This window comes from Carcharhinus amblyrhynchos, chromosome 8 (genome assembly GCF_965287045.1).
Source record: "Carcharhinus amblyrhynchos chromosome 8, sCarAmb.v2.hapA, whole genome shotgun sequence".
Classification (NCBI taxonomy): Eukaryota; Metazoa; Chordata; class Chondrichthyes; order Carcharhiniformes; family Carcharhinidae; genus Carcharhinus; species Carcharhinus amblyrhynchos.
In genome coordinates, this window is record NC_137331.1 from 51,350,840 (window position 1) to 51,369,634 (window position 18,795).

Here is an 18,795-nt window from a genome sequence, read left to right on the forward strand (position 1 = left end):
TCACTTAAAGCTGGCCTGAATCACTTAAAGCCAGCCCATACCTCTTAAAAGGGGAGGTGCATTTTGACTGCAGCACGTACCAGAAGTCATTATAGAAGAAAAACCAGTCTGACAACAGGAGTGGAGGTGGTGCAAAATGTCAGAAAGCAGACTCCCAGGTTTGCATCCCAGATGCAGCACTGGAAGACCTGATCCAGGAGTTGGCCAGAAAGCGATGTCCTGCATCATTAGTGTCACCTGCGAATTTTGACACACTACACTTGGTCCCAAACTCCAAATCATCTATGTAAATCGTAAACAATTGCAGACCCAACACTGATCCCTGAGGCACATCACTAGTCGCTGATCGCCAACCAGAAAAACACCCACTTATCCCCACTCTTTGCTTTCTGCTAGTTATCCAATTCTCTATCCATGCTAATACATTACTCGTAATACAGTGCACCTTTATCGTATGTAGCAGTCTTGTCAAATACCTTCGGGAAATCCAGATCCAAATCCACAGGTTCCCCACATGTAATTTCTCAAAGAATTCCACTAGATTAGTCAAACATGACCCGCCCTTCATAAACCCATGCTGTGTCTTACCAATGGGACAATTTATATCCAATGTCTCGCTATTTCTTCCTTGAACATAAGAAATAGGAGCAGGAGTAGGCCATTTAGCCCTTCGAGCCTGCCCCGCCATTCAATAAGATCGTGGCTGATCTGTCGTGGCTCAGTTCCACATTCCCGCCCTCTCCCCATAACCCTTAATCCCCTCTCTTATCAAAAACCCATCAACCCGCGTCTTAAAAATATTTAGCGAGGTAGCCTCCACCACTTCAACGGGCAGAGAATTCCAGAGATTCACCACCCTTTGAGTGAAGAAGTTCCTCCTCAACTCCGTTCTAAACTGCCCCCCCTTTATCTTGAGGCTGTGCCCCCTAGTCCTACTATCCTTTCTGAGCGGGAAGAGTCCCTCCACCTCTATCCTATCCATCCCATTCATCATCTTATACGTCTCAATGAGATCTCCCCTCATTCTTCTAAACGCTAACGAGTACAAGCCTAGTTTATTCAGCCTCCTCATAGCTCAACCCCCTCAACTCCGGCATCAGCCTAGTAAACCTCCTCTGCACTCCCTCCAAGGCCAAAATATCCTTGCATAAGTACGGCGCCCAAAACTGCACACAGTACTCCAGCTGCGGCCTCACCAATGCCCTACAGAGCCGCAGCAAGACCTCCCTACTTTTATATTCAATCCCCCTCGCTATGAAGGCCAGCATCCCATTCGCCTTCCTGACCACCTGCTGCACCTGCAAGCTGGGTTTTTGCAACTCATGCACAAGGACCCCAAGGTCCCTCTGCACCGTCACCTGCTGCAGATGATAGATCCAAGCATTTTCCCTTCTACAGAAGTCAAGCTAATTGGCCTACAGTTACCCACCTTTTGTCTACCTCCTTTTTTAAAGGATTAGAGCCATTGATATGGTTGTCCAATGACAAACCAGGAGCCAGCACCCTATCTTGCCTTTGAGATGCCCCATCCCCATCTACCAGATCACAGCTGAGGGCACAGGAGACCCTGTTGAGGGTTCCAATTCCCTAATGATGGTCTAGCACTTTAAAAAGTGGGCTTAAGTGCTGAGAAGGTGCCTCAAAATGAAGGCACTTTCTTCTCACCTACAACTGCAGGCTGCAGTGCCACTCACTGCTTCTGGGTTTCATATAACCTCTCAGCTTTGAGAACCTGTCCTTTACCCTGAATTGGGTGAAAAGGACAGCCTCATGCCACCTATTGGCCAATTAAGACAAAATAAAACTCCAGTTACTGCTCCCAGCAGGGTCAGGATCCACATTTGACATTAATGTCAGGATTCCAATCCAAACCTGCCCCTATTCTGATTTTTCTGATCACAAAACTGCCAACTTCTCCCTCTCAAGGCTCTCAGTCTCCATTGGAGCAGAGCACATTATTAAAAAATGCAAAGTAACAAAAGGAAAAGGACTGGGATGTCAAAAGATCACTTTAAAAAGGACATATTATTTTAATTGCTTTCCTACACATGCATTTTTTCCTATCCAAAAAAGTATCAGCCGACGTGCTCCCTGTCTTCTGCCAACGCTGCTCGAGCTGTCCAGAAAAGATGCTTCAGAAAGAGCCAGAGTATTACGTAGTATGATGGCCTAATTGTCTAAACTCATTCATGCAAAACCTTATAGTTGACAGAGGAAGAACATTTTCACTCTTATTGGTCTTGGCCAGGTTGAAGTACAAGCTCCAGGATTGAAAGAACAGTGTGCCCTCGCAGTGCACTACACAGCTCCTAGTGGATTCATGATAAAAAAAACAAAATGGTTCAGTCCAACATTTTAAAGAGCAGTTCAAGACTGACTGTGATCTGGAAGGTATTAAAGGTTAGGCTCCTTTCAAATGGATTCTATACTATGCTTTTTAGCATGTTATAACAAGGGTTTGACGACTCACAGATACAGAGGCAGATGCAGACACATGTTGTATACCTTAGTGCATACTGAGCGAAACATTACTGTTGCTGCCTGAGTGACATTACATCAAAAAGGTGTTTTGTTTGCAAGCCCACATGGAAATGTTATCAACACTTTCAAATGTAACCTTCCTTTGCCAAAATGCTACAGGCATGCTCCCAAAAAAGATGTTGTTCAGGTGGAACAGATAATTGTTTTTCACTGGCATGAGTAATTGCTGAAGGTGTGTGAATCATGCCAAAGATATGCAAAGACTATTTGAAAAACAGTTTTTCTTGAAACAGATCAGTGTGTCAGTTTATTGTGGCAAATCACATGACTTCTGTGACCTTTCTCTCAGAAAGCTTGAAGAAAGAGGCCCTCAGTCCCACGATGGAAAAAAGGAACAGATTTTTGAGGAACATCAATCGAATTTGATGTGGTAGGTGGCATAGGTCATATCAGAAAAGTAGCATTGAACCCCAAGAGCCAACCTTGTGAGTTGAAAATTAACACAATTAGGATGAGCATTATCATGAAAGGGTCAAACGCAGAAAGAAGCCCACAAATATTGATTACAAATGGAATAGGGTTGGGGACAAAGAATGTAGGAAACATACTAAGCATTGTCCAACAGTACGAAATATAAGGTCTTGCAAGAAAGATTAGTCAAATAACCAGAGGGGACTGTTGGACAAAGCTACATTTAGAGAGATTGTAGTCAGGGTGATTCCTTGTTCAGGAAAGCAAATAGTCACGTGTTTTCAGCTGTCTACCTAGAACTCAAGGAGTATATATTGAGCAAAGGTTAGAAATGATACTGCAGGAAACAGATGGCAATCCACAAGAGGAAAGATGTCTTCTCTCTCTTCAAGTACCATGTGCCTTAACAGGCTGTTGGAGACCAGGGACCTCCATGTTAATCTTGTTTCGGAGATGTGGATTATCTTCATTGGTGGTACATTCATCCCACTTGTGTGACTCTTTAGAAAGATCATGATTTGACTACATTAAAAATGCCTTAAAAGCCACTATTATGAGAATTTGTTCAAAAAAAATTAGAAAAAAAAGTACTATTGTCACAGAGACTATCAGTATGTGGAAAGAAAGGGAAATTGCCAAACAAATTGAGGAGATGACTGAGTAGCTGGCAGCACTGTTTCAGAACAACAATGCTACTTTCATCAACGACAGTTCAATACAATCCATGTGGAACACTTTAAATATATAATATTCAGCAGTTAGAACAAATACAGCTAACGATTTCAGACTAAGCAAATATGCTCCTGAATGGGTTAGTAAAGATGAGATTAAGAAAGGAAAAATCGTCCATAAAAAAAAACACACAGGATGAAAGGAACAGAGATCTAATTTTAATGAATGAAAATGAATGCAGCAACATATTGAGAGAGTGATCTAAGAGACTGAGGAAAGTAGTAAAACAAGGAAACACAAAGTAGTAAGATAAGAGAACACTGGAAAAACTCAGCAAGCCTGGCAACATCTGTAAGGAGAGAAAGCAGAGAGTTAACTGAGTTCTTTTGGCTCTTCAGCAGAACTAAAGAAAGGGAGAATATGTTAGATATTAAAGTGTAACTATGAGAGATTGCAACAAAATGTTGCAACTTTAAGAACAAAAGATGGATGGCTTGTTGTGAGAGGGGAGGTTTGTATTGAGGCAATACATGTATGGGTTATTTTTTAAAAATGAATTTAAGATGGAGAGAAAGGTCATAATCCAAGTTGTTGAACTCAACATCGAGTCCCTAGGGCTGCAACGTATCCAACTGGAAGATTAGATGCTGCTCCTTCAGCTTGCACTGGGCTTCACTGGAGCATTGCAGCAGGCTGAAGACAGACATGTGGGCATGAGAGCAAGCTGCTGGATTGAAATGGCATGCAACAGGGTAGTTGTGGTCATGCTTGCGGACTGAGTAAAGGTGTTCTGCAAAGCGGTCACCCCATCTGCCCGGTGTGGAGGAGATCGCATTGGGAGCGGCAAATACAAATTGGAGCAAGTGCAAGCAAAACAAAACTTAACCCCAAAGGGGTGTATAGGGCCTTGAATATATACTACTTTTCCACAATGGTGTGGAATAGTAGTATATATGCTAAGACTAACTAAACTAATAATAAATATAAAAAAAAACAACTATATCAGTATCAATAACAGATCAGTAATATCTGAAGTGAGAACTGTAAAAGACGCAAACAGGCTGGAAACTGACGATGAAAATAAAGTAGTAAATAATCAAAATGAATGCTTCCTCTGAGTATACACAAACGAATGTGTGAAGAATATGCCCTTTTCAATCAAAAATATCTCAAGTAAAGTCAATGGGGTGGATTTTAACCATAAACTGATTATAAATCAGAGCATTTTCTAAATGCTGAGAAACATTAAAAGAATGAGAGTTCTGAGAGATCAATTACACAACTCATTAAAAGTGGACAGGCACAAAAAGTAATCAAAAAGGATAATGGAATGTTGTACTCTATCTCAAAAGGGCTATAATACAGAAGTCAGCAAGTGATGCTTCAGCTGTACACAGCCTTGATCAGATCCCATCTCAAGTACTGTTTTCAATTCTGAATCTGAACACTGCATTTCCAGAAAGAAATAGTGGCCTTAAATTGGGCGCAGTGCAAAGTCACCAAAATAATACTAGATTACAATGTTACATTATAACACCAGTTGTATATAGCTCATTTGCATTTTATCGAGTCTTCACAGAGAAGAGCGAGGGGTGATTAATTTAAACAGGGGACAGACAGAGAAACTATTTCTTCTGGTAGGGGAAAATAATTTCAGCTGAGAACAAGCCAGATTGGAATGAAATCAAAAAGCTCTTTTTCCATACAAATCCATAGAATCCACAGAATCGCTACAGTGCAGGAGGCCATTTGGCCCATCAATCATGCACCAACAACTATCCCATCCTGTAATATCACATATTTACTCACTAATCCTCCTAACCTACACACCTTTGGATGCTAAGAGCAATGTGGCATGGCCATTCCATCTAACCCACACTTCTCTGGACTGGAGCAACTGGAGGAAACCCATGAAAACATGGGGAGAATGTGCAAACTCCACACAGACAGTCGCCCAAGGCTGGAATTGAACCCAGGTACCTGGCGCTGCGAGGCAGCAGTGCTAACCAGAATGTCACTCTGGCACCCAAATGGTGGGAGAAATTTGTAACAGTCTTTCGCAGAAGTCTGTGGATACTGGGTCAATTCAAATCTTCAATTCAGGAATTGACGTAGGCAAGGGTTTTGTGGAATATAGAGCAAAGTCAGGAAAATCCACTAAAAGGGAAGGAGGGTCTCAAACTATATTGGATATATTTATTGTTCCATTTACTCCAATGTACTAACTGCTGCCATTTTGAGACCATATTTCCACATCAGCCACGTGGAAAAAGTCTTTTACCCATGTAATTTTAAGGATAACATTGACAGATTGGTGCTGGCCCTTTAGGGAAACATGTTTAACTGTGTATTGATGTAGAGCTAGAAGGAGCAGAAGCATTCGCAGGAGCATTCACCTTGCTCCATAAAACACTATGGGTCACTGCTAGCCCAGGTTCTCCACCCACTCAGCCTCATTAACACTGTCAACACCATCACTCCCACCCACCAGTGTTAATTGTATCAATTAAGGTGAAGTGTCTACAAGTGGGGGACACTGATTGGATAATTACTTGTGCTCCTTTAAGGGGCTGTCAGATGGTTAGTTTATTTCTTAGTTTGTTTGTTTCTTTGGCATACTCAAAAAAGTATCAACACTCCTTCCATGACTGGCAGCCATCACAGGGGTTCGGGTGCATCGTCACTCCCAGAAACTACATTTTAGTTTCATATTAATTTCATTTAATTTCTTTGATACTTTTGGTTTAGTTTCAGTGACATGAAAGTATCCTTTAGACAGGTTTGTTTGTTTATTTACTGGTAACTCAAAAGAGTATAAAAGAGACACTTATTTGTACTTTTGAGGGCAGAAGATTTATTTTTGTACAGTTGGAACATCATGATCAGCATGGGCTTGGAGGGCTACAGGGCCTGTTCCTGTGCTGTACTTTTCTTTTTTCTTATTGACAGTGGTGGTAGATTGTTGTAGAATTAAGAGCAATACTTTTGTAATGTTTCACCTTGTGAATAAATCTAAAGCTGAGTAATGACTGACTTCAGTCTCTTGCTTCACTGACCGGCTATAGGAAGTTTAACATGGTAGTAAGAAACTGGTTGCCCAAAGGTGAAGGAATCAATAAGTGTCTCTTTATCTGCAATTATCCAATGAGTGCCTCCCAGCCTATTGACACTTAACCTTAATTTATACAATTAACAGATTCCCTAAACAAAACTTAATAAAAGCCAAGACCTCTTTGCATCTATCACTGGCACTCGAACCATCTGATATCCCAGCAACTGCTTTGGACTCCCATTTCATGTCTGCAGTTTGCTCATTGAATTAAATAAGGCACAGTTCACAATACTGCGGCTGTCTCTTTGGCAATTTCTCCACAAGTTGGTGGCTCAAAAGCTAAAATCTACCCAAATGAGATTGTTTAAAAGTTCTAAATGTGAGCAATGATATTTATCCTCAAGTGCTGAGAAAGAGAGAATAGGGGAATAGGTTTAGAACAGTTGGCTGCCTCAAGTGCCACCTGTCATTAGTGGTGCAGAACTATGACTGAAAAGAAGAGAGACATGCTGTCAAACTTTTTGTCTCACACTGGACAAATGCAAGAATGCCAAATTTCAAAGGGAGCAATAATTTATACTACATAACAAAAGGATGCTAACTGGTTGGCAAGTCAACTGGTTGGTTGAGGCATTGCCACGGAGAATGCATCAGGAAGGATAGTTCCCCATACTTTGGTTTAATTCAAAAGTAGCATAAGATGTGGACATGTTCCTTTTGCTTGCAGAGGACAGCTTCCTATGTACAAATATATGTAGCTTCTAGCAAGTATAAATGAGCCACAATCTTAAAGTGGTTAGTATAATTCTCAGCACACTCAGGATTGTTAATGCATGTGCTTGTCCACTAGCAAAATTACATCCAATGTTAGACTTTATGGGCAGAATTATCTGGCCATTCACACCCCGCCACCACTGCCAAACAGCATGGAGAATTTGATGCTCAGCCAAATCTGTGTTCACTGCAGGAGGACAGGAGAATCCCGTTGGCATGAACGGCCAGAGAATCCCACCCAAGATTCTGAGTTTTGCATGCATGGTCTGGTTTAAAATGGTCAGTACTCTACATCATGTGAACAGCCAAAAGGACATGCTGTTTGATACAATCCACCAGTCACTGGGATGTACAGACTATGCACCTGGTACTTAGTGGCACCGAAATTCAAATACCACTTCACTCATGTATGTGGTAGACAGAATGTCAGAGAGTAGGATGGAGATTCATGAGGTGCTGACAACCATTATGAGGAAGCTAATGAAGAGGTACCAGCAGATTGGAAACATTCTAACCTAATGGTTATGTTAATGAAGCGGATGACTGAACAGACGTACACAACTATCGAACCAGTAGTCTCGTCATTAATCCACATAAATAGTGGAATAAATTGTTGGTAAACTTTAACATCATTGGTATAGCAATAACCTAGTTAACAGCAGTCCCCATGGATTCAAAAGGAGGATGCTAATCTACCCAGCCTGCTCTACTGCTTTGAAGAAATGATGACCCAACAAGGTCTCTGTCAATCCTATGATGGAGTATCTTGACTTCTAAAAGGCTTTGATACACTTCTGCATGAAAGCTTATTAATTAAACGTGAAAGTGTGGGGTTTCAAAATAAACTCAAGGAATTGATCAGAGACTGATTGAAAGGTAGTAAATTTTTTTTAAAACCTGAATTTAAATTCAACGAATTCTTGTTAAAGAAACGAAATCAAAGTGGGGTAAATGGTTGCCTCAGGACTTAGTGCTGCAACTGCTACTGTTTCAGCATTATATAAATTGTCTGGATTCATAAGCTTCGTGTAAAATCATCAAACTTACAGATGATACCCAACTGGAGCAATAGAATTATAAGAGCCAATTACAGAATTAATTAGATGAGTTATGTAAGTGGGCAGAATAACGACAGGTGGCACTTGAGGCAACTAACTGTACGAAACAGTGATAAAAATAAACAGACAGTAAACTCCATGAAAATGTTGGCAGCATGATGGTGCAGTGGTTAGCACTGCTGCCTCAGTGCCAGTTCTGGCCAAATGGCCTCCTTCTGCACTATAGGTATTCTATGAATCTATGTTGAGATGAAGCTAGGAAAGGACAGATGGATGACTTAGTGATATCATTAGACTAGTAATCCTGAGGCCCATGCTATTACTCTGGGGACACAAGTTTAAATCCCAACATGGCATTGCAGGAGTTTAAATGAAATTAATTAATATCTCTAGAATTGAAAGCTGGTCTCAGTAATAAAACTATCAATTGTCTTAAATGTCCATCTGCTTCACTAATATCCCTTCAGGGAAGGAAGACTGTTGCCCTTATCTGATCTAGACTACGTATGGCTCTAGAAATATAAGAATGAGTAGGCCATTCAGCCCATCAAACCTGCTCTGCCATACAATATGAATATGGCTGATTGGACCCTTCAAAGTTTTTTGCACCCACTATCCCTATAAACTTTGACATGATTGTTAGTCAGAAATCTATCAACATCTACCTTAAACAAACCCAATGGCTGAGCTTTCACAGCCTTCTGGGGTAGAGAATTCTACAGATTCACAACACTGTGTGTAAAGAAATTTCTCTTCATCTCAGTCCTAAGTGGCATCCTCTTTATTTTGAAATTATGCACCCTAGTTCTAGATTCCCCAACCAATGGAAACATCTGACTTGCATCTACCCTTCTATTCCTTTAAGTATCTTGTAGGTGTCAACACAATCACCTCTCATTCTTTGAAGCTCTAGCGTTTGCCCAATCTCTCTTCATAAGACAGTCCCATTACCCCTGGAACAAGTCTGGTGAGTGTGTGCTGCACTCGTTCCATGACAATAATGTCCTTTCTGAGGTACGAGGAGCAAAACTGCACACAGTACTCCAGGTGCAATCTAACTAAGCTTCTATACAAATAAAGCAAAACCTCACTACCTGTACTCAAATCCTCTTGTGATAAAAGCTAACGTTCCATTCGCCTTTCTATTAACTTGCTGCACCTGCATGTTAGCCTTACATGACTAATGGACAAGGATTTTCTATATTTCTTAATTTCTCACCATTTAGGTAATACTCTGCACATCATCTGTTCCTTCCACCAATGTGGGTTACCTCATATTTTTCCTCATTATATGTTATCTGCCATATTCTTACCTACTCACTAAATCTGTCCAAATCCTTCTGTAGCTGCTTTACATCTTCCTCACCACACACATTTCCACCTAGCTTTGTATCATCTGCAAACTTGGAAATATTAAATTTGGAAAAATTTGGTCTCCACATCCAAATCATTGATATATATTGTGAACAGCTGGGGCCCAAGTAATGATCCTTGTAGTACCCTGCTAGCCACAACCTGCCAACTCGAGAATGACTCATTTATTCCTATTCTAGACACACTGCAATGTGGTTGATTCTGAAATGACCTGGCAAGTTGTTCCAATTATGGATGGACAACAAACGTTAGGCTCATCAGTGATACACATATCAAAAAATTCTCTCAATGCAGATCAGCAATCAATAAAGCAAATAGGATGAACTACATCACCTAATTGTGAATATGAAAGTAATAATCAAACTGACTACGACTTGAATACTATGTCCCCCAATCTAATCACCAAAACACACAATGGCCTTTAAATCTTTCAGTGCTGTCCCTGCTACAATATCTGGATGGAAGTAAAACAAGCAACTAACTTGAACTTGCCCAGTCATAACATAACCAATATTGCTAATCAATAAAACATAATTTGATGACAGAAACTATAGCTGTTCTTAAACTGAGCCTGTGCAAAGATATTTTGGCCTTGGAGGGAGTGCAGAGGAGGTTTACTAGGCTGATACCGGAGTTGAGGGGATTGAGCTATGAGGAGAGGCTGAATAAATTAGGCTTGTACTCATTAGAGTTTAGAAGAATGAGGGGAGATCTCATTGAGACGTATAAGATGATGAATGGGATGGATAGGATAGAGGTGGAGAGACTCTTCCCACTCAAAAAAGACAGTAGGACTAGGGGGCACAGCCTCAAGATAAAGGGGGGGCGGTTTAGAACGGAGTTGAGGAGGAACTTCTTCACTCAAAGGGTGGTGAATCTCTGGAATTCTCTGCCCGTTGAAGTGGTGGAGGCTGCCTCGCTAAATATTTTTAAGACGCGAGTTGATGGGTTTTTGATAAGAGAGGGGATTAAGGGTTATGGGGAGAGGGCGGGAAAGTGGAACTGAGCCACGACAGATCAGCCGTGATCTTATTGAATGGCGGGGCAGGCTCGAAGGGCTAGATGGCCTACTCCTGCTCCTATTTCTTATGTTCTTATGTAGAGCAGAGATTTTTCTTTTCATTTTTATAAACATCAATACTGCAAGCAAGTAGAATACGCAAGAATCTCATGGATCCCACAGATAACAGAGACAGTCTAATGAACAGAAGCACATCTCAGATGTACTTTGTCAATAACAAAAGTTATTTTAAATTGTGCAAATAACGTATCCCAGTGCACGGTATCATCGTACCATGTGGCTTTGGGAAGCAGACTTTCCGATCCAACATTCATGTCTGTTTTATGATTTATTGGCTGCTGCTCTAAATAGTCTGGATGTATTAAAAAAATCAAAGAACAGGTGCAATACACCAAGTCAATATGCGACTAAACCAGGGCATGTGTCAATATACAATACACATAAAATCTCTGTGTGTAGGGTTCAGAAAGTCTTACGTGCAAGTAATTTTGTTTAATTGTACTGTAACTCAGAACCACTAGAATTTTTCCATTTGCTCTGAAAGAACCCATTCAAGAAATGTTTCTGCTATAGCCTGAACACTGGCATGTGTGCAATTCAGTAAGAACTTGAAAATGCAGCTGAATGTCCATTCTTAGCTGTGGCTCAAGACTGCTATCTCATCTCCATTCTTTGACCCAGACAAGGTCAGACATTGATGATCTATTCAGGATTGGGAGAACTCAACTTTGAGACATGGCTCAAACGTGTTATGTAGCAATAGGCCTTCTCTCAAAATCCATTTCAGCATTAACCAGCACTCTGCTACTTGCGAAAGTGAAGCAATTCATCTAACAAGAATGCCTGTCCAGGAGGTGCAAAAAATGGCTATGATGCAGAAGTCAAGGATCATTTGAAACTCTGATTTTGTGATTGCATTGTAAAATAAAGTTGGCAGAGTATTCATCTTCCTCTTTACCATAAAGTTGTTAAACATTTCCAAAAGTACACAGGGTACTATTTACATTTCATTTTGTAAACCGCTGTACAGTAAAAGTGTATAAGTCAATCAATGATTAGCAGACAAAGTTCTGCCTCATAGACAATCTGCTATCAGTCAGAGTGATGTTTGTACCACATACACTAGTTTTGCATTTTGACTGGAAATCTGGATTGAATTCAGCCTGAGCCAACCTTCTGAAACAAATGAACAATAACAAAACATCTCCCTCCCCCCACCAGCTTCAATAAGAACTATGTTCTGTGTCTCTCCATACCTGTTAATGCACATTCTTGCACACTGGGCAGAGAGTTATAACTGTGGTCGCACACTTTCCAACTAGATGTCAGTCTGATTCAGTTGTGCAAACCGCCTCACAACATTAACTCTGAATTGTTTCAGTGGCACTGAAACTACCAATACGTCCTTCTGGGGTTCTCGCTGCAGTTGGGCGATTTACAAAACACATCCGATATGCGGGAGCAGTTACTGTAATACTTTTAAAGACAATATTCCTTTTAATGAATGGATGTGACATAAGCAGGGTATTTCAATAGAATTTGAATGTTATCTGTCCAGCCAATCACTTTAGATGAGTTCTTAGAACCAAATAGGCTCTTGGGTATTTACAGCCTTATGGCTAAATGGGCTAATTGTTTCTAAAAATAATCTCTGAGAAGCTCTGAAACAAACCGTAAACTATTTTACTTCTGAGCTTCAAAGTATCAAATAACCTATTGCAGCTATGAAACCAACCCTATCGGGCTGCGGCTTAACTATAGAACAACACACAACTCCACTTGCTATGGTTTTTAATTCTATTTGTTGTCATGGAGCCGATTTTCAAATTGTTTGGAACAATTTTTCCTCTGAGTCCATCTATGACCTAGTCTTCTATGTAGCGCTGAGGAATTCTGAAACGTGCACCAATTAGCCCCAGATTGTGATGTATAATGTTCTCTTTGTCATTCTGGAACTGCCGCAGATGCATTACCGCACACCTGCAGTTTGGATAAAACACTGCAGAGTTTTTGATAGAGTATGACTTTGATAATCATGCCATGATGTTCAACAGAAACACATGCATGCATGTACACACGGACTGGCACGCATGCACCCATGAAAATGGAGTTAACAGGAAACAGGTGGCTAGTGGCATGGTTTTCCTTCCCCCATCCAGATCATGACTAAAACAGATTCTCCATCTGTAGCATGGTAAAGCCTTTGATTTCTTTAAATTGAACCGCTATTCTTTTAAGATATAACGATGTAGTTGTTGTTTTCTTATTTCATTGGTTACATATTTAATGCTTTATAATTATTGCCAGAGGTTCGTGGTAGACATTAATTTTCATAGCATTTTCAGTTCATAGATATTTTTAATCCAAGAAATTCAGGGACATTAAAATATCCATGAAAAGAATGTGTTTTACTTTGTAGAGCACATTCTAGTTGGTAAAGCTCATATAGGAATTCTCAGTGCACATTCGATATTCCTGTGTCTGCTATACTTAGTTTAGCGTATGCTTTTCCTACAATCTGAAATTCCTGGATCACAATTTTGACTCAAATGGGTCAAGAATTTTTACTAAATAATGCTCTGCTCATAAAAGAAAACAAGAGATTAAAGGCAAGTGAGTTACAGTGCTTTATTGTATAATGCTCTATGAGTAACTAGTAGGCATGAATTCATGTCTGTAATTCCTTAGACAATGAACTCCCAATCCTGACTGAGATGTCAAGACAGTGTAAAAAAACATATGCTTACCAAAGGTGTAAAAAGAAAACAACTAGTCCAAGTTCAACCTATCTCAATTACAAAGGTGCATTAGCAACAGTTGAAAGAAGATGGTTAGCCTGTTTTCTTGATGCAAGGCTTGGGGCTTAGGAGGACTATAGGCAGAAGATAGAAAAAAAAGGAAAGGAGTATAACAACATTTCTTGTCAATTTGCTCCTTTCCTGAAGGCGCTGACTGTTGCTGAGGAATTCCCTCTGACAGAATGGCTTTAGTAGTAAGTACAGGAGTCTTGTAGTGCAGCAGAAAGCATCCCTGCCTCTGAGCCAGAAACCCTGGGTTTTAGTCCTACCCCAGGACTTGATGGCCAAAGAGGAGATGTTTTTATTTGGTCAAACAGATTGAGTGTGTCAACCTGCAAATCCTTCCAGCAAGCCAATGACTGGCGAGAGTGGGAGAGATTCCTGGGCAGCTGTATTTGATGTGAATGGCGCTCCTCAAGCTATAAGCCCTTGCCGACTAATGACCTGCTCTGGGAATTGCTGGCTATGGAAGCAGACAAAAGTCTGCCTTAGTGCACCACTAGGTGTGGGAAGAGAGTAGAAGGGGAAGAGTTAATTATGAGAAAAACAACCCCAAGATATGTACACAGTACATTTTCTTTTACAGTGGCTGATATTGGGGTGTCTAGTTGTCATGCTGTGATAACATATTTAAGATCAGGATGCCACAGTCCAATTGGAAAATGTACACGGGGTATGCCCAAGAAGAAATTCTCTTGAAGTATTGTCTAAAGGGTAACCATTATGAAATCTGCATCAAAAGAAATCCTTAGGATGCATCCAAGGGGAAATCATTCTGGGGTTCATCTAAAGGGAAATGGCTCCATTGTGCCAAAGAGGAAATCATTTGAGAGAAAAATCCTTGGAGTGTGTTGAAGAGAAAACACTCATGATGCATGTTTATTGATTTTTTTTGTTGGGGGGCATGTCTACAAGAAAATACCTCAGATTATGTCCAGGGGTATCTTGTCAGGGCAGCATGTCTAGAAGGTTGCTTGGTATGTATTTACGGTATGTATCTGATTTTAGTGACAGAGAATACTTCCAACCAATATTATTGATTGCCACCAAGTTAGTTTTTTTTTTATAGACCAGTCATGAGCTGTCTATTTCTTTCTAATGAAATCGTCCTGGTGTGTTTGATTGCATCAATAGCATAAGTCAGCATACATTGATTTGATAAGGAAACAATTACACCCATTTGCTTTTAAAGAAATTAACCACACAACTCTTCATGAGAAAATCCAGGCAGTGCAATGTATCTTTTGGATTCTGTTGAGAAGGTTTCAAGGGGAATCCCTGTGGAATATGTTAGTTTATTTTTGGATTATCGCCACTGGGATGCTGTCAGTGTGTGTATAGCAAATCTTGTAAAAACTCAGAAGATCTAGACAAACTTATGTCTAAAGATGCCACAATGGTTAGCACTGCTGTCTCAGCAATAGGGATCCAGGTTTGATTCCGGTCTTGGGTGACTGTATGGAGTTTGCACATTCTCCATGTCTGCATGGGTTTCCTCTGGGTACTCCAGTTTCTTCCTGCAGCCCAAAGATGTGTGGGTTAGATCGATTGTCCCTGTTAAATTGCCTCTTTGTGTCAGGGAGACTAGAAGGATAATTACATAGGGTCACAAAAATAGGGCCTGGGTGGGATTGTTGTTGGTGCAGGCTCAATGGATTGAATGGCCTCCTTCTGCACTGTGGGGATTGTATGATTCTGACAGAACAGAATAATTTTGAGTTTGGTGATGGTGTTAAATGGATAATATTGATTGAGCTATTGTCAGTCAGGTGGATGGAAATAGAAACATGGAAATATATTTCATGCCTGGTTGGATTGATATTGTCCATTCTATACCATCAACAAAAAGTGAAAATTACCCCCTGTGTCTAAGGGAATCATTGAAAAACATCTGAAGAGAAACCATGTTTGGGGGGCCCAATCAGATTGTGTTCTTCAGGAGTCCTCATGAAAGTTGCCTTGGAAGATTCTTAAAGAACATCAATAAAGAAAATGCCAAAGATTACACTTAATAAAATCTGAACAAACTGTGTTCGGGAAGAATCCTGATTGAAAGTCCTAAGTGAGCAGCTTCTTGATGATGTCCACAAATGCTTCTCCATTAGTTCCTGTTTGGTTAGTATCTTTAAGAGGGAAATAGAGTTACAATGTTTTCCTTTCAACCCCACATTCATTGACTTTTGCAATAAACAACCAATTTCAGCAGGTTGATTGCATTAAAAAGCGAAAAATAGCATCCGACTGGTCCATTAACAAGACTGCAGTGCAATCAGTAATCTGCAAGGATACTCTATGCCCCATATCAGCATTGCAAGTCTGCTCCCGCTCAGAATAAATGCTCTGAACTCCATAGAACAAGCCTTTTACAAAGTTGTAAGTGTATTAAAGTAGAAAGCAATGACTGTGGGACAAAATAGTGGGAAGTAAATACTTTAGACAAGTCAAATTTCCCTGCAGTATTCTGTTCTGGTAAAACTTAAGGTCCTTTTCTTTGGCTTTTATTGCCCATATTTTGCCCAGATGATTATTTTGAACTGCCAGTGATTTTTGATGTTTCTGCTGAGAATTAAAAAAAACAGTTGTAGGAATTCACTTTTTACTTCTACAAAGTCCCATGGGCCCTGCTTAAAACCTAATACTATAATACCAGTCTACTGTGGCTCTGAAACTTAAAAAAAATCATATGTCATGTAATTGGCATGACAGTTATGCCTTCTGGGGTCAGCTTGTCAAGATTCTTCCATCCACATAGCTAGTAAAATAAGAGCAGAATCGATAAAATGGAAGAGATATTTGCAGCTGTTGTGTGTCAATAAACCTGTAATAACTCTTTACGCTGTGTTGACCGGACATGATTCTAAAATGTCTTCAACAACATCAGAAATGCTGATTTATTTTTAAACTGGAAAAAGGATCTTCAGGGAATCCATTGCTACTGAAGAAAAACTTTGGTTATCAGTCAAATCTTCTTGCTGTATTTTACATTAAATTGTTTTTCTCAATTTTGTAACCGTTATTTTACTAATTAAAAATAGGAATCAGTTTCACTCTTCATATCTAACAAAAACTTCAAATGGCAGTTGAATGTTAAGTAACTTTTGCTATTAGTGGGTGCCCTTGGGTGAAGATCTGAAGAATGGATTGTGTGACTGTATATTCTCTGCAAGTCAAAGATGATTAATGATGTTGGCAAGTGTCTCATATTTTCTAAAACTGAAGTCTGCCGCACAAAGTAACTTCCCAAAGTAATTTCAAATGTTGTGAATTGTTGGCTAAAGTTTGGAATTGTAAATCTAGACAACTTATTCAAAGCTTTTGCTGGAAAACACATTTCTCATGAAGCAAGCTTCTAGGATAAGCTAAGCATCTGATTATTTCTACATTTATATTCTTCCAAGCGTTATGTAAGAAAGACCTAGCTTATCATTTAACCAGTTCATCATCACACTCCCATCTACTAAAGCCCATTCATTCCAGCCCCTTCATCAGGGTTCCAAAAGATCAGAGAGCATTAACAACACCACATTGTGAACAGTGTGTTCAGTCCTCCTGAAGGTTGATTCACAGTGTCAAATAGACATGTCGAAACAGTTATGGCTTTCAAGTTTTTAATCATTTCATGATTCTTTGGTGAGACTTGTTAATGTCTGCATTTCAAAGAGCAAGTTTTCTGCATAATTATTAATGACTTAGTTTACAAGTCCAAAAAGCTGCAAGACTTCAGCCACACCTAAGTACTCCTTTTCTGAAGTATAATTAGATTGTCCATCACACCAGCAACGCACTAATTCATCAATCAAACTGTTTGCCAAACAGTGGAACAAACAGTTTTTACAGAGCTTTTTCCAGATCTATAGTTCAATGGGTCTAAAAGATAATGCTTTGCATCACTATAATGTTGTGAGAACATAACATCTCAGGGGTATACACAGTGAGCCAATGTTTCGCCACCAGCTTATAAACTTGATAATCAATCAACAACTTATCAAAGTTGTTATCATTAGGGTTATCAATAACAATAGACAGAACTTGTCAAATATAGACCATACCTTCTCCAATTCAAAGGTCAGTTATTTGATGACTTAACAGATGGACTCAAAACAGGAAGCCACTATTCACTATTTCAGAGTGCAGTATGTAGTGCACTGAAGATGGTAAACTAATATCTGCTCATTGACTCCTCATTGTTGTTACGTTATTTTCATTGTATGAGGTACATTTTCTTGTCTTTACAACACTGTTAATCTGTTACATGCTCACTGATGTATGCGAGCAAACAATTGATTTATGGAACAAAACAGAATCAAACTCCAATGATTTCCTCAAGTACTGATCAATGAGTTGGTGGTTGCCCAATAACTAACATTTCCTGAATCAATTAAAATTACATGGCCTTGGAAATGGTATCCTAATTTTACAATTTATTTAGGTCCTAATTCAAATCACCCCATCAACAAATTCATTCTATATTGTTTCTGTTCTTTTTCAGTTTGAATTTTAAGGATAGAGACATAATTATCTATGCTTTTCAGATGCATTAATTTGTCCACAGAATTATTTTCAATTCTGTTATTTAGACATAAAGCCTATTTAGGTACGCCACAGAATAATGTCTATTCCAGCATTATATATCATGTACATATAAAATAGTCAGATCTCGCTTTCTTACCTTATACAACTTGACTGCTGCTTCATGTCGATGGTTGGTACTATGAAGGCGCAACTTATCCACACTGTTAGTATAATAGTCACAGGCATTGCATTTCAGATGCACTGGATTTCCAATAGCTACACATTTGAGCCTCCACTCATTAGGTTTGCCCCCTTCTCTGATGTGGGCCACCAGCTGGTATTTCTGCATGTGTTTATCTGTCTTACAATGGAGCTGAAAGTTGGCCTTCAGCTGAGTGTTGTAGTTGCAGAGCTTACATTGATAGATGTCACCAATCACAGCCTTCCACTCCTCTTCAGGGAGTGAACGCTCACTGTTCACATGCAAGCTCAGAGCCTCCAGGCTGTCGGTGGTAAATTTGTTGCAGACAGCACACTGAAACAGCTTCAATGAGGGGTCATTGATGTAAGGTGAAATCTCTC

The 18,795-nt window shown here is 39.8% G+C and overlaps 1 protein-coding gene across 2 annotated transcripts in view; it reads right to left on the minus strand.

Annotated features, from left to right (window-relative positions):
- zfhx4 (zinc finger homeobox 4) overlaps nucleotides 1–18,795 on the minus strand; it is a 240,648-nt gene that overhangs the window by 196,135 nt on the left and 25,718 nt on the right. For both annotated transcript variants that reach the window (XM_080194061.1, XM_080194060.1), the window contains exon 3: nucleotides 18,371–18,795. This exon is cut by the window's right edge and continues 78 nt beyond it. In XM_080194061.1, coding sequence (XP_080050187.1) covers nucleotides 18,371–18,795 — 425 coding nt within the window. The remainder of the gene's footprint in view (nucleotides 1–18,370) is intronic.